The 16,194-nt window shown below is 40.3% G+C and overlaps 1 protein-coding gene across 3 annotated transcripts in view; it reads left to right on the top strand.

Annotated features, from left to right (window-relative positions):
* KALRN (kalirin RhoGEF kinase) overlaps nt 1–16,194 on the top strand; it is a 731,621-nt gene that overhangs the window by 549,620 nt on the left and 165,807 nt on the right. For all 3 annotated transcript variants that reach the window (XM_053698064.1, XM_053698061.1, XM_053698062.1), the window contains one exon: nt 8,920–8,997. In XM_053698064.1, the coding sequence (XP_053554039.1) occupies nt 8,920–8,997 (78 nt within the window). The remainder of the gene's footprint in view (nt 1–8,919; nt 8,998–16,194) is intronic.

Below are 16,194 nucleotides of genomic sequence, written 5' to 3'. Positions count from 1 at the left end.
AAATACTGCTAATACCGATGTAATGTAAGTGCAGCCTTAAATGCAGTAGTAGCGACTGGTATCAGGCTGATATGTATGTATGTATACTCTGAGGTATTTCTGGGGAATGGAATTTCACTAAGAAAATACTGTCTATATTTAAGTAATATTTGAGCCTGCACTGCAGTGAAAGCGACTAGCAGCAGGCTTATTAATAACATTTCATAATTTTCATTTTTAAACGTTTACTGGCATGTTAATCGTTTTTTCTGAGGTACTTGGTGATAAAACTTTATGGGCATGATTTTTACCACATGGCTGTCGTTTGTTTCTGAATAAAAACAGTTTACTGAGCTTCCCCACTGTTGTAATATGAGTGGGAGGGGCCTATTTTAGCGCTTTATTGCGCAGTAAAAATTTAGTCACAGTCTTCCTATTTCTTCCTCCATGATCCAGGACGTCTCTACAGAGCTCAGGGGTCTCCAAAACTAGTTTTGAGGGAGGTAATCACTCACAGCAGACCTGTGATAGTGTGTTTTGACTGTGATAAAAACGTTAATATTAAATTGTTATCCGTTTTTTTGGGTATTAAGGAGTTAATCATCCATTTGCTGGTGGGTGCAATCCTTTGCTAACTTAATACATTTACTGTGAAAAATTGGTTGCTATAACTATTTTGGTTCATTGTTATTTCAACTGTGACAGTTTTTTGTGCTTCTTAAAGGCACAGTAGCGTTTTTTATATTGCTTGTAAATTTATTTAGAAAAGTATTTCCAAGCTTGCTAGTCTCATTGCTAGTTTGTTTAAACATGTCTGACACAGATGAATCTCTTTGTTCACTATGTTTAAAGGCCAATGTGGAGCCCAATAGAAATTTGTGTACTAATTGCATTGATGCTACTTTAAATAAAAGCCAATCTGTACATGTAAAGAAATTATCACCAGACAACGAGGGGGAAGTTATGCCGACTAACTCTCCTCATGTGTCAGTACCTTCGCCTCCCGCTCAGGAGGTGCGTGATATTGTGGCGCCAAGTACATCAGGGCGGCCCATACAAATCACTTTGCAAGACATGGCTAATGTTATGACTGAAGTACTATCTAAATTGCCAGAATTTAGGGGTAAACGCGATCACTCTGGGGTAAGAACAGAGTGCGCTGATAATAATAGAGCCATGTCTGATACTGCATCACAATTTGCAGAACATGAGGACGGAGAGCTTCATTCTGTGGGTGACGGATCTGATCCAAGTAAACTGGACTCAGACATTTCAAATTTTAAATTTAAGCTTGAGAACCTCCGTGTATTACTAGGGGAGGTATTAGCGGCTCTGAATGATTGTAACACGGTTGCAATTCCAGAGAAAGTATGTAGGCTGGATAAATATTTTGCGGTACCGGCGTGTACTGACGTTTTTCCTATACCTAAAAGGCTTACAGAAATTGTTAACAAGGAGTGGGATAGACCCGGTGTGCCTTTTTCACCCCCTCCTATATTTAGAAAAATGTTTCCAATAGACGCCACCACACGGGACTTATGGCAGACGGTCCCTAAGGTGGAGGGAGCAGTTTCTACTCTGGCTAAGTGCACCACTATCCCGGTGGAGGATAGCTGTGCTTTTTCAGATCCAATGGATAAAAAGTTAGAGGGTTACCTTAAGAAAATGTTTGTTCAGCAAGGTTTTATATTACAACCCCTTGCATGCATTGCGCCTGTCACGGCTGCGGCGGCATTCTGGTTTGAGTCTCTGGAAGAGACCCTTAGCACAGCTCCATTGGATGAGATTATAGACAAGCTTAAAGTCCTTAAGCTAGCTAATTCATTTATTTCTGATGCCGTAGTACACTTAACTAAACTTACGGCTAAGAACTCCGGATTTGCCATTCAAGCGCGTAGAGCGCTGTGGCTTAAATCCTGGTCAGCTGATGTGACTTCTAAATCTAAATTGCTTAACATTCCTTTCAAAGGGCAGACATTATTCGGGCCCGGTTTGAAAGAAATTATCGCTGACATTACTGGAGGTAAGGGCCATGCCCTGCCTCAAGACAGGGCCAAACCAAGGGCTAAACAGTCTAATTTTCGTGCCTTTCGTAACTTCAAGGCAGGAGCAGCATCAACTTCCTCCGCTCCAAGACAGGAAGGAACTGTTGCTCGCTACAGACAGGGCTGGAAACCTAACCAGTCCTGGAACAAGGGCAAGCAGGCCATAAAACCTGCTGCTGCCCCTAAGACAGCATGAAGTGAGGGCCCCCGATCCGGAAACGGATCTAGTGGGGGGCAGACTTTCTCTCTTCGCCCAGGCTTGGGCAAGAGATGTCCAGGATCCCTGGGCGTTAGAGATCATATCTCAGGGATATCTTCTGGACTTCAAAGCTTCTCCTCCAAAAGGGAGATTTCATCTTTCAAGGTTATCAGCAAACCAGATAAAGAAAGAGGCGTTTCTACGCTGTGTACAAGACCTCTTACTAATGGGAGTGATCCACCCAGTTCCGCGGTCGGAACACGGACAAGGGTTTTACTCAAATCTGTTTGTGGTTCCCAAAAAAGAGGGAACCTTCAGACCAATCTTGGACTTAAAGATCCTAAACAAATTCCTAAGAGTTCCATCGTTCAAAATGGAAACTATTCGGACCATCTTACCTATGATCCAAGAGGGTCAGTACATGACCACAATGGATTTAAAGGATGCCTACCTTCACATACCGATTCACAAGGATCATTACCGGTATCTAAGGTTTGCCTTCCTAAACAGGCATTACCAGTTTGTAGCTCTTCCCTTCGGGTTAGCTACAGCTCCAAGAATCTTTTCAAAGGTTCTGGGCTCTCTTCTGGCGGTACTAAGACCGCGAGGAATAGCGGTAGCTCCGTACCTAGACGACATTCTGATACAAGCGTCAAGTTTCCAAACTGCCAAGTCTCATACAGAGTTAGTTCTGGCATTTCTAAGGTCGCATGGGTGGAAGGTGAACGTAGAAAAGAGTTCTCTATTGCCACTCACAAGAGTTCCCTTCTTAGGGACTCTTATAGATTCTGTAGAAATGAAAATTTACCTGACAGAGGACAGGTTATCAAAACTTCTAAATGCTTGCCGTGTCCTTCATTCCATTCAACACCCGTCAGTGCCTCAATGCATGGAGGTAATCGGCTTAATGGTAGCGGCAATGGACATAGTACCTTTTGCACGCCTGCATCTCAGACCGCTGCAATTGTGCATGCTAAGTCAGTGGAATGGGGATTTCTCAGATTTGTCCCCTATGCTAAATCTGGATCAAGAGACCAGAGATTCTCTTCTATGGTGGCTTTCTCGGCCACATCTGTCCAAGGGGATGCCCTTCCGCAGGCCAGATTAGACGATTGTAACAACTCAGGGATCATGGACTCAGGAGGAGAGACTCCTTCCAATAAACATTCTGGAATTAAGAGCAGTTTTCAATGCTCTTCTGGCTTGGCCTCAGTTAGCAACTCTGAGGTTCATCAGGTTTCAGTCGGACAACATCACGACTGTGGCTTACATCAACCATCAGGGAGGGACAAGGAGTTCCCTAGCGATGATGGAAGTCTCAAAGATAATTCGCTGGGCAGAGTCTCACTCTTGCCACCTGTCAGCGATCCACATCCCAGGCGTGGAGAACTGGAAGGCGGATTTCCTAAGTCGCCAGACTTTTCATCCGGGGGAGTGGGAACTTCATCCGGAGGTGTTTGCCCAACTGCTTCATCATTGGGGCAAACCAGATCTGGATCTCATGACGTCTCGCCAGAACGTCAAGCTTCCTTGTTACGGATCCAGGTCCAGGGACCCGGGAGCGGTACTGATAGATGCTCTGACAGCACCTTGGGTCTTCAACATGGCTTATGTGTTTCCACCCTTCCCGATGCTTCCGCGATTGATTGCCAGGATCAAACAGGAGAGAGCATCGATGATTCTAATAGCGCCTGCGTGGCCACGCAGGACCTGGTATGCAGATCTAGTGGACATGTCGTCCTGTCCACCATGGTCTCTGCCTCTGAGACAGGACCTTCTGATTCAGGGTCCTTTCAAACATCCAAATCTAATTTCTCTGAGGCTGACTGCATGGAGATTGAACGCTTGATTCTATCAAAGCGGGGATTCTCGGAGTCAGTGATTGATACCTTAATACAGGCTAGGAAACCTGTTACCAGGAAAATTTACCATAAAATATGGTGTAAATACTTATATTGGTGCGAATCCAAGAGTTACTCATGGAGTAAGGTTAGGATTCCTAGGATATTGTCTTTTCTACAAGAAGGTTTAGAAAAGGGTTTATCTGCTAGTTCGTTAAAGGGACAGATCTCAGCTCTGTCTATCCTTTTACACAAACGTCTGTCAGACGTTCAGGCTTTTTGTCAGGCTTTGGCTAGGATTAAGCCTGTGTTTAAGACTGTTGCTCCGCCGTGGAGCTTAAACTTAGTTCTTAACGTTCTGCAAGGTGTTCCGTTTGAACCCCTTCATTCCATTGATATCAAGCTGTTATCTTGGAAAGTTCTGTTTTTAATGGCTATTTCCTCGGCTCGAAGAGTCTCTGAGTTATCGGCCTTACATTGTGATTCTCCTTATCTGATTTTTCATTCAGACAAGGTAGTTCTGCGTACTAAACCTGGGTTCTTACCTAAGGTAGTCACTAACAAGAATATCAATCAAGAGATTGTTGTTCCATCATTGTGCCCTAACCCTTCTTCAAAGAAGGAACGACTTCTGCACAATCTGGACGTCGTCCGTGCCCTGAAATTTTATTTGCAGGCAACTAAGGATTTTCGTCAAACTTCTTCCCTGTTTGTCGTTTATTCTGGACAGAGGAGAGGTCAAAAAGCTTCGGCTACCTCTCTCTCTTTTTGGCTTCGTAGCATAATACGTTTAGCCTATGAGACTGCTGGACAGCAGCCTCCTGAAAGGATTACAGCTCATTCTACTAGAGCTGTGGCTTCCACTTGGGCCTTTAAGAATGAGGCCTCTGTTGAACAGATTTGCAAGGCTGCAACTTGGTCTTCACTTCACACTTTTTCAAAATATTACAAATTTGACACTTTTGCTTCTTCGGAGGCTGTTTTTGGGAGAAAGGTTCTACAGGCAGTGGTTCCTTCCGTGTAAAGATCCTGCCTGTCCCTCCCGTCATCCGTGTACTTTTAGCTTTGGTATTGGTATCCCATAAGTAATGGATGACCCGTGGACTGACTACACTTAACAGGAGAAAATATAATTTATGCTTACCTGATAAATTCCTTTCTCCTGTAGTGTAGTCAGTCCACGGCCCGCCCTGTTTTTTACGGCAGGTCTAAATTTTAAATTAAACTCCAGTCACCACTGCACCCTATAGTTTCTCCTTTCTCGTTTGGTTTCGGTCGAATGACTGGGTATGACGTAGAGGGGAGGAGCTATATAGCAGCTCTGCTTGGGTGATCCTCTTGCACTTCCTGTTAGGGAGGAGATATAATCCCATAAGTAATGGATGACCCGTGGACTGACTACACTACAGGAGAAAGGAATTTATCAGGTATGCATAAATTATATTTTTTCTTCAGGCCTCTATCTGCCCTTCAGGGCACTGTGTATGGTGGTCATTGGTATAATGGGCTTATAGGGACTTAATTCCTTTTGCTCGTTTCCATCTGAAACCTTTTCAGTTATGCATGCTTTTACTATGCTATGGAGTCCTCTCGGACTTATCGCAGAGGATAGTTCTGGATCCCTAACAAGAGACTCTCTATCCTGGTGGATTTCGCAGGACTATCTGTCTCAGGGTACATGCTTTCTGAGACCATCCTGGGTAATGGTGACCTCGGACACCAGTCTTTAAGGCTGGGGAGCAGTTGTTTTTTTTTAAAGACTCAGGGTCTTTGGACCTAAGAGTAGTTTTTCTCTTCCCATAAATATCTTAGAGTTGATCCTTAATAGTCTGGCCTCAACTAGCTTTAGTCTGATTTATTAATTCTTTTGCTCAAACGTCTGGCAGATCTACCAGATGTCCAATCTTTTGTTTAGGACTTGGTCAGTATTAGGCTTGTGTTTTAACCTGTTGCTCCTCCCTGGAGCCTTAACCTTGTTCTTAAAGTTTTGCACCAGGCTCCATTTGAGCCTATGCATTAGTTTGATTAAGTTGTTATTGTGGAAAGTTTTGTTTCTACTTGCTAGTTCGTCTGCTCACAGAGTTCCCTTATTTTTTATGCGGATAAGGCTGTCCTTCGTACTAAATGGGGATTTCTTCCCAAAGTGGTATCGGATTGCATCATCAATCAAGAAATTGTTGTTCTTTTCTTTTTTTCCAAATCCTTCTTCTCAGAAGGAAAGTCTGTTACACAACCTGGATATTGTGCGTGCTTTAAAATTTTATCTACAAGCAAATAAATATTTTCTGAGCTTTCAAAAAGGAGGCATCTGTGAAGTTAATCTGGAAGGCGGCCACTTAGTGCTCATTGCATATTTTTTCCAAATTCTACAAATTTGATACTTTTGCCTCGGATGAGGCTTCCTTTGGGAGAAAAGTTCTTCAAGCGGTGGTGCCTTCTGTTTAGGTCTGCATGTCTTGTTCTCCCTCCCTTTCATTCTGTTTCCTCTAGCTTGGGTATTAGTTCCCACTAGTACTTGGAATGAAATCGTGGACTCTCCATGCCATAGGAAAGGAAACAAAATTTATGCTTACCTGATAAATTTCTTTCTTTTTGGACATGGAGAGTCCACGACCCGCCCTTATTTATATTTATGACAGAAACTTTTTGGTATAAACCTCAGGCACTTCTATACCCTTGTGTTATCTTCTTTTTCTATTTTCCTTTGGCCGAATGACTGGGGATTATGGGTAAGGGAAGTGACACTTTACCGCTCTGCTGGGGTGCTCTTTGCCTCCTCCTGCTGGCCAGGAGTTGAATTCCCACTAGTAATTATAATGAAATTTGTGCTAGAATTTATAATCTAGCCCATTATTGGCTCACCCTGTATTCAGCTAGTTCCCAGTAGAGCATTGTTGCTTATTCAACAAGGGATACCTAGATAATTAAGCAAATTAGATAATAGAAGTAAATTGGAAAGTTGTTTAAAATTGTATTACCTATTGAATCATGAAACAAAAACATTTGGGTTTCAAGTCCCTTTAAACAATAAACAAATGCTAGATAGAGTGATGCATTCAAAGAAAACATTAGTCTGAGTATTCAGATAATACATGTAGCTGTTTAAATATAGACAAAATAAGTGTAGTTTTAGGGCTAGATTACAAGTGGAGCGGTATTTTGCATTTTTACTATAGCAAAAACACTGCTAGAATTAAGATTTTGTTTGTACTAGTCGGGATGCGCTGGAATTACAAGTTGAAAAGAAACTTTTTTTTGCTCAAGCAGTAACCGACTAGTGCAAAAATCCGAACTTGGAATATTGCGTGCGCATACAGGTATTCCCCCATAGAAGTCAATGGAGAGAAAAAAAGGTGGAAAAAAACCCTGTCTCGAGCAAACACCATAACATATTCTCATTAGCGCTAAGCCAATATGAAAATATGAATATTTCATATTCCAATGTTCTTTTCGTAATGGAATATGTTCTATTTATTCATAATTAAATATTTCTACATATATCTGATGTTTTTTTAAACAAATATATATTTATACCCATATATATATGTATATATATATATATATATATATATATATATATATATATATAGAGAGAGAGAGAGAGAGATATGATTATATATAGTTATAGATATATACAGATAGATATATATGACAGATTTATATATACAAGAATATCTATTTATAAATAATTAAAACATTTTCTGCTATGTACAGAACATTGGAATGGGAAATATTTGTAGTAAATACATACTGAAAATTTTCATATGAATATAAATTTTGCATAAATATGTTTTTTCATGTTTTCATCTACTTAACGGCAAAAGGCTGTAATGCACTTTTATATATGTCTATATATGTATACATGTATAATTGTTTTTATATGTGTATATATGTCTGTAAAATTGCATATATAAATACATTAAAACATATGTGTACACACACACACATATATATATATATATATATATATATATATACATATATATATATATATAAAAATAAATATACATCATTAGACAAGTATATGTATGTATTTCAATATTAAAGCCTTTTTGCAGCTTTTTCTTTCTTTCTTTCTTTCTTTCTTTCTTTCTAACACCCGAGATCACATATCTTAGAGTCTTTATAACTTTGGTGTGCAATATTTTTTTAAAAAATAATTTTTATTAGACAGTGTTATTATGAATTTAACTGTACTTTGTAATGTATTTTTGATGTGTTTTGACTTTTTTTTTTGCAAAACATTTAGCCACAGCTCTGAAACCGCGGTAATGATTGTAGTGTAATTTGCAATTGCGCTAGCACAATCTCAACTTGTAATATCAGCGCAATGTAAACGGAGTGCAAACGATCGAGAAAACCCTCGCAAAATCGTTTTGTGCGTCATTTGTAATCTAGCCCTTAGTGTCTATAAAACAATTGGAACTGCCATGTTGTAACTTAGATTACTTTCTCTGCTGTGGCCAATTAGGGAAAGTTATAAATAGGTCACTAGAGTGTGCAGCCAATGGCTGTGTGGAATATAACAGTGTTCTGCACTTCCAATTCCAACAGGAACTGAAAAGCTCACAATTTTATAATGTAATTACAGAAAAAGTGGACAAAATAAATAATGAAAGTATATTGCATACTTTTTTATATATACGATTTATCGTTTTATATTATTATCTCAAAGTGTTTAATGTCCTTTTAATGCATAATTAACAAAATGTGCTTGGGTGTTCATTAAGCATAAACGTATCACTAATGCTACATTAAAAACAGTGCAACAGCTTCATATAGCCACTCTGCATTATATATTAGTCTAACATTTGTGATAAAGCTAATGTTTGTTTTTCTGTGTTTTGTGTAATAGAAAGCTGTGGAGTTAATGTGCCTTGTTCCCAAACGCTGCAATGACATGATGAACCTGGGTCGTCTACAGGGATTTGAGGTGAGGCTAAGCGATTTCTAGCGATTCACTATTGTACATGTGTAAAGGGATACTAAACCCACATTTTTTTCTTTTATGGTTCTGATAGAGCATGTCTAATTTACTCCTATTATCAATTTTTCTTCGTTCTCTTGAGATCTTTATTTGAAAAAGCAGGAATAAACGTTTAGGAGCAGGCCCATTTTGGTTCAGCACCCTGGATTGCGCTTGCTGTTTGGTGGCTACATTTAGCCAACAATTAGCAAGCAGTACCCAGGAGCTGAACCTAAAATGGGTCAGCTCCTAAGCTTTCATTCCTGCTTTTCAAATAAAGATACTAAAAGAACAAATACATTGATAACAGGAGTAAATTAGAAAGTTGCTTAAAATTGCATGCTCTATTCGAATCATGAAAGAAAACATTTGGGTTTAGTAGCCCTTTAATAACGCCACACGTCAATGAACAGTTACAGCTGTATAGTTATGGGATCTATGACCTCCCACCTTTTATTATTGTACATTTTATTACTTATCTCTTTAGTGTAAAACCCATGTATGTACTAACAAATATTAAAACATGGAGAAAAGCTCTACCTTATGTGACATCTATAGCAATCTGCTAAAATAGGTGGGCTCCCACTAATAGAAACTACAGTTAAATCTGACACGCTGTACCGGGATTAAATCACCAGTGCTGATGGGGTCTAGTTTTGTGCCTCCAGTGGTGTATTTAGTTTCTGTGTTAACCTAGGCACTAGGAAATCTACTGTTCCTCACCCCAAAGCATTTATGCATCCCCACCAGAAACCACTGATTTGTAATAAAAAAAGGATGCTATTATATAATAAAACTACTCCTAAATCCTACACAGTATAAGCATGAGGATAGATTTAAAAGGAGGGAGTGTAATTTTAGAAAGGGTCTTGGCCTGGAACTGACTGTACTGCAAAGGTGTATGTCCTGCGTGAGCTTTTCTCACGAGAGCAGGATTTGCACACAGACCTGTTTCTACTCTGATCACTGCAGCACAAATTGCAGAGATGACAGCTCACTTTCTAACCCCAGCATATTTTACACTTTTAGTCTGCAGGAGGTAGTAAGCATACTGCAAACTGGTGCACAGCAGGAAGATTACTTTTCTTAACCAGTCAGAACACTGAGGTTTCAAATTGGGGCTGTCCAGAAAAATCTGGGGCACGTTTTATTAATGTGATCTGCTTGTGCTCATAGCAAAATTAATAAAAAATTCAAACTTACATGAATTGTTTGCTGAATATTTTATTATTTGTATTCCAAAAAAAAACACCTAAACATCTGTGTTGCAGAAAACACATTATCAAAAATACATCTATAAATGTTTCTCTAACTTCATGCCATATTGTAAGGACAAAGGGAAATCACTAAACAACTTTCTTTCTCATGACACGGTGAGTCAACGGATCATCATCAATTACTGTCGGGAATATCACTCCTGGCCAGCAGGAGGAGGCAAAGAGCGCCACAGCAAAGCTGTTAAAGGGATACTGAACCCAAATTTTTTTCTTTCATGATTCATATAGAGCATGCCATTTTAACCAACTTTCTAATTTCAATTTTTCTTCGTTCTCTTGCTATCTTTATTTGAAAAAGAAGGCATCTAAGCTAAGGAGCCAGCAAATGTTTGGTTCAGGACCATGGACAGCAGTTGTTTATTGGTGCTGTCCAATCAGCAAGGACAACCCAGTTAGTTCACCAAAAATGGGCTGGCATTTAAACTTACATTCTTGCTTTTCAAATAAACATACTAAGAGAATTAATAAAATTTTATAATAGGAGTAAATTAGAAAGTTGCTTAAAATTGCATGATTTATCTGAATCCTGAAAGAAACATTTTGGGTTCAGTGTCCCTTTAAGTATCACTTCCTTTCCCACAACCCCCGTCATTCTCTTTGCCTCTAGTACAAGGAGAAGGTGAAGTAATGAGGTGTTCTGATTAAGATTCTTCTATCAAGATTTTTTTTTTATTTTGAAGTCTGGGCAAGATTGCTCTGGCCTTCCATCACATCTGGGTATAGCTGTACTCCAAGTTAGTCTCTTCAGCAGGGCTTTGGTGGCTTTAAAGCAGTTAGGAACTTGTAAAGTGGGCTTTGCTGCGTTTTTCTAACATGTTGCTTCCCTGGTATAGAAAGCCTGAGTAAGCTTACTCATTCTTTTTACACAGGTCTCTGTGAGGAGCGGCATCCTCTCAAACTTTGTGAGTCGTCTGACTGCTGGACGACTAGAATGCAGGTAAGTGCCTTATATCTTCTAAAAGTTGGGACATTGTGCACTTTATATATTCTGCAACTCTGATTGGGACATTATATACCCTAGTTGGGTATCCTTTGGCAGCATGCAGGCACTTATAGTGACTTTGAGAGACAGTCTGTTTCTCCTTCAGGGACTGAAGGGGTTAATCAGTATGTAGGGTGTTTTTTCCCTTAAATTGTTTATTTTTATGTAAAAATGAATGACATGTATGCTTATGACATTCCCTAGTTAGGGGGATGTTTTTCCTTAGCGGCTGGCAGCGTGGGCTTTATTAAGCACTGCGTACTCGCAGTCCGTTTTGCCTCTCCCTCATGAATCTTCCGTTTCTTAGGGGAGCGATGGTGGCTAGGTAGTCTGTCCATTGAGAGGAGGAGTAATCTATGGTACTCAGTTTTATCTCTCTGAACTGGGTATTTCGCTCTCTCTTGAATTTTAGGTGTCATATTGTTTTCACCTTTTATTTCTCCTCAGAGAGGTAGCGGAAGCGCCATTTTTTCTGCGCTTGGTTCCTGGTCACGTGACTCCGCCTCCTTACTCAGAGATCGGAGCAGTGAGGTTTTCTACCTGCGTGTGCTATGAATCAGTAATACATACATATAGTATTTAAGGTGTCCTTTTATCTAGGGGATTCAGTACCAGATTTAGAGATCTGAGGAATCCTGCAGTTTTTAATTCTGTCTCCTAAACGCTTAAAGGGACAGTGTTTTAATATATCAGTAGATTAGTACTTCATGTCATTACATATGTTATGGGCAGTTTTGTTTAAGACCCTTAAAGTGACAGTTTTGTGTTTTTAGGAGAACCCTTAGTTCTTGTTATAAGCATAGTATAGATAGTATGCTTGTATATATGTTTATATATGCTTGTTTGTACTATAAGCATAGTATTCTGTTCCATAGGCAGCTTCTTATATAGATTCTGCTTAGTCCTTGACATTTTATTTTTTAAAGTGACAAGACAAGTTTTATTGTTTTCTTTTGGTTTGTTTTTTCGGTCAGAGTTTAATTTCTGTTCCTACGGGCACATCTGCCTTAAACTACATTTTAGAGTTTTTTATAAACTTTTTATAAGGAACTTCCTTTTAAAAAATTTCTGATCCTTATGTCTCTCAGGATGATACTGTCTAGGCGATGCCGCATTTTCTCCTTATTGTCCCAAGCCTCTATGGCGTCACATGCAGTGCCCTGCGATTCCTCTCAGTCTCCTGGAGGAGTGTATTTGCATACAGAATTACAGCTCTGATATCCTCTGCGGTATCTGCGGCTGGTCTGTTTCTCCCTGTTTTCAGGAAAAATGCAAGAAGACATTTAATGTTTCAGATAATAGGTTTCCTGCTCCACATGCTGCTACACAGGTTCACCTTCTTCTAAGTTGAGGGGGATTGCCGGTAGTTTCTGAGGGCGAATTCTCAGATCTGATACTGAAGTAGTCTCCTTCAGATGTATGCGTCAACACCTCTTGTAATGTTATAGGAGGTTTTTAGCTACTGGAACGATACCTTTGAAGTTTTGTAAACTTTATGAGTTCTATTTCCTTCCCTGAGGAAGTGTTCTTGACGTGCTATGGGAATTTTCTCAGGAATAGGAGAAGTTGGGGATATCCTTTCCCTGTCTTCCGTCCTTTAAAGGAATCTCCTGTCGCTGTCTCCTTTATAATGCACCAATGTCTTTAGTAGGACTTCCTACTTTAGCTATGACAACTTTGATCCATGTTGAGTTAGCTAGCTCTTTTTGGATCTATGGTTAAGAAGCTGGAATAATGCATTGTCTCTTAGACTGACTATACCAGCCTGCTGGTTTTTATGGCCGAAGTCTTGGTGGGCGGGGAGCCTACCTGTGGCCTTGGGGTACAGGTTAGACTTTATAGTTCTGCAGTTGCAGAGTTAATAGTTTATGTTTTCTCTAATCCACGCTTCTGGCGTTTCCTTTTAGGGTATTCAAACATAATTTTCTCCTGTCCTTGGAGGGAAAGATGAGAGACTTTCCCTGAATAGGTTCAGGACCTCCTCTCGGGAGTGCTAATTCCAGTTCCAGTATGGGAGCGGGTTCTAAATTTTTACCTAGTATCTTTTCTCCTTGGTCATTAGGGCCTGTTCAGAACAAACTTAGAATTTATGGTTTCTTTGAACGGAATCCTCTCAAGTTTCTGAGAAGGACTTTGGGTCTAAGGATGTTTTTTTCTGGACAATAAATGGTTCAAGTATCTTCTGTCCTTGAACAATCTATATTCAGAGTTTTTCTCAATTTTCTTTCCCATGGATGGGATTGAATCTGTGATAGAATCCCCTTATTTCATCTACAAGGGTGATGAATGGACCATTGTTTAATTACTGCAGCAGGTCTATGTGGCTTAGTGGTTAGCCTGCCTGTCTACTAAGCTGAAGACCTTGAGTTTGAACCCAGCTAAGGCTAGTTGCTTTTGACCCACTTCCGTCAGATCTTCGGAAGCTTAAGTTGGCCAGGTCTGGTCATTACATGGATGGAAGACGACCTGGGTTCGTCGAAGGATGAGGTCTCATAGTGGTAAAATGTTTAAGGAATTTTTCCTTTTCCTCTCTCTTCAGTCCTGTGTCCAGCCAATAGCAAGCTCCTTTGCTGAAGTGGGATTATTTTCCCTTGATTGTTTCCATAATAGGAAGATCTCTCGGATCTATCTCAGAGAATGGATTTTGTTTCGTTCGACTATAGTCTCCTTCCTGTAGTGGTTTTTCAGGATTTTCTGTCTTAGGACATGTGCTTCTGGAGACATCCCTAGGTAAGGTGACCATGGGCACCAACCTGCTGTCTGATAAGCAGCCTGGGTTTAGTTAACAGTCTGCTCTTCCCTTTAACATCGGGGAGTGGAGAGCGAGATTTCAAGCCTCTGATGACTGGGCCTCAGTAGTTGTTGGTGTAGTTCCATTCGGACAATATCATATCAATGGTTTATTTCAACCATTAGGAAGGAACTCAGTGTTTTTTTTACCATGCTAGAGGTGTGGATTGTTCGGTGGGCAGATGCTCACACTGGTAGTTTGTCATCCTCTTGCCAGGGGAGGACATTCTGTCTGTCGTCCTCTTGTCAGGGGAGGACATTCAGGAATTGGGATTATGATCAGTCAGATGTTTCATCTCGGGTAGTGTTTTCCCACCCAAGGGTGTTCTCTAGGTAGACCCTTTGATTGGGGAAGATCTGGAATTGGCTTGTTTTGATTGCCAGAGTTCCTAGTTCCGTTCACTGCCCTTTTAGATGCCCTGGTCTTTTATTTTATTCTTCTTTCACAAATTATTGCTTGTTATCTACAGGAGAGAGCGGCAGGTTTTTATTAGCTCCTACACGGCATCGCAGGATTTGGTTTGCAGACATACTGAAAATGCAGTCTCTCCTCTTTGGAGTCTGCCTCCGAAGAAGGAATTTCTGATCCAGACTCCTTCCTTCATCTTAATTTCGTTGATGCAGTTGTCCGCTTGGAGATTAGACATTTCGTTTTGCCTATTTTCTTCTTTGGTCATTTAGATCATGACTCAGAGGAAATTGCCATAGGTTATGGCGTACATATCTATTTGTGGAAAATCCAAGATTTCCTTTTGAGGCTGGATCCTAGAAATGTTATCCTTCTACAAGATGGTCTGGAGAAGGGTTTGTTAGTCAATTTCCATGAAGGGCTTGATTTTCCTCAAACCAGTTGTGGTAACCTGATGGTCATCTTAGCTGTCTAACAAGAGAATAGCTGTAGTTTGACGCCAGCTGCAGCTACTTGCACCTTGTCTTGTTTTCGCAAGCCTATCTTTAATTTTGCTTAGCGTCTAGCAGACGTGCCAGGTGTGCAATCTCTTGTCCGTCCCTGATTAGTATCAGGTCTGTGTGAAGTCTGTTGTTCCACTTTGGAGTCTTATCTTTGTTCTTAAGATTTTACAACAGGCTCTGTTTGAGCCTATGCATTCCATTCATATTAAGTTATTTCTGGGAATTCCTTCTGCTCGTAGAGTCTCTGAACTCTCGGTTCTGCTGTGTGATTCTCCTTATCTTATATTCAGCAGATAACACAGTTCCCTTTACCAAGTTTGGTTTCCTTCCTAAGGTTGTTTCGGACAAGTATATTATCAGGAATTTGTTGTACCTTCTCTCTGTCCTAATCCTCCTTCTCATAAGGAATATTTATTTCACAACTGGGAAGTTGTGCGTGTTCTTAAGTTCTTTTTGCAAGCTTCGAAGGCCTTTTCGTCAGTCTTCCGCTTTGTTTTGTTTGTTTTTCCTGACTAGAACTGGCTGTGGCTCAACACACAAGTAAACGGAGTAGTAAGCACAGAGCCATAGGTTCAGATCCCCAAACAGCCCGGTCGAGCAGAATGCTTCTCAGACCTTTAATTTAAATGTGAGGGTCAGTAGGCTTCTCCTTTATCTGGTTGAGAAGTATTATTCATTTGGCCTATGAGATTGCTAGATAGCAACCTTCTGAGAGAATCACAGCTCATTCCACGAAAGCTGTTTTCTCCAACATTGGTGTGTCCGGTCCACGGCGTCATCCTTACTTGTGGGATATTCTCTTCCCCAACAGGAAATGGCAAAGAGTCCCAGCAAAGCTGGCCATATAGTCCCTCCTAGGCTCCGCCCACCCCAGTCATTCTCTTTGCCGTTGCACAGGCAACATCTCCACGGAGATGGTTAAGAGTTTTTTGGTGTTTTAATGTAGTTTTTATTCTTCTATCAAGTGTTTGTTATTTTAAAATAGTGCTGGTATGTACTATTTACTCTGAAACAGAAAAGGATGAAGATTTCTGTTTGTAAGAGGAAGATGATTTTAGCAGACAGTAACTAAAATCGATTGCTGTTTCCACATAGGACTGTTGAGATGAAGTAACTTCAGTTGGGGGAAAGAGTTAGCAGACTTTTCTGCTTAAGGTATGACTAGCCATATTTCTAACAAGACTGTGTAATGCTGGAAGGCTG

Source organism: Bombina bombina, chromosome 1 (assembly GCF_027579735.1).
Source record: "Bombina bombina isolate aBomBom1 chromosome 1, aBomBom1.pri, whole genome shotgun sequence".
NCBI classification, from domain to species: Eukaryota; Metazoa; Chordata; class Amphibia; order Anura; family Bombinatoridae; genus Bombina; species Bombina bombina.
Note: the sequence above shows the minus strand (reverse complement) of the source record. Positions and strands in the feature narration are given on the sequence as shown.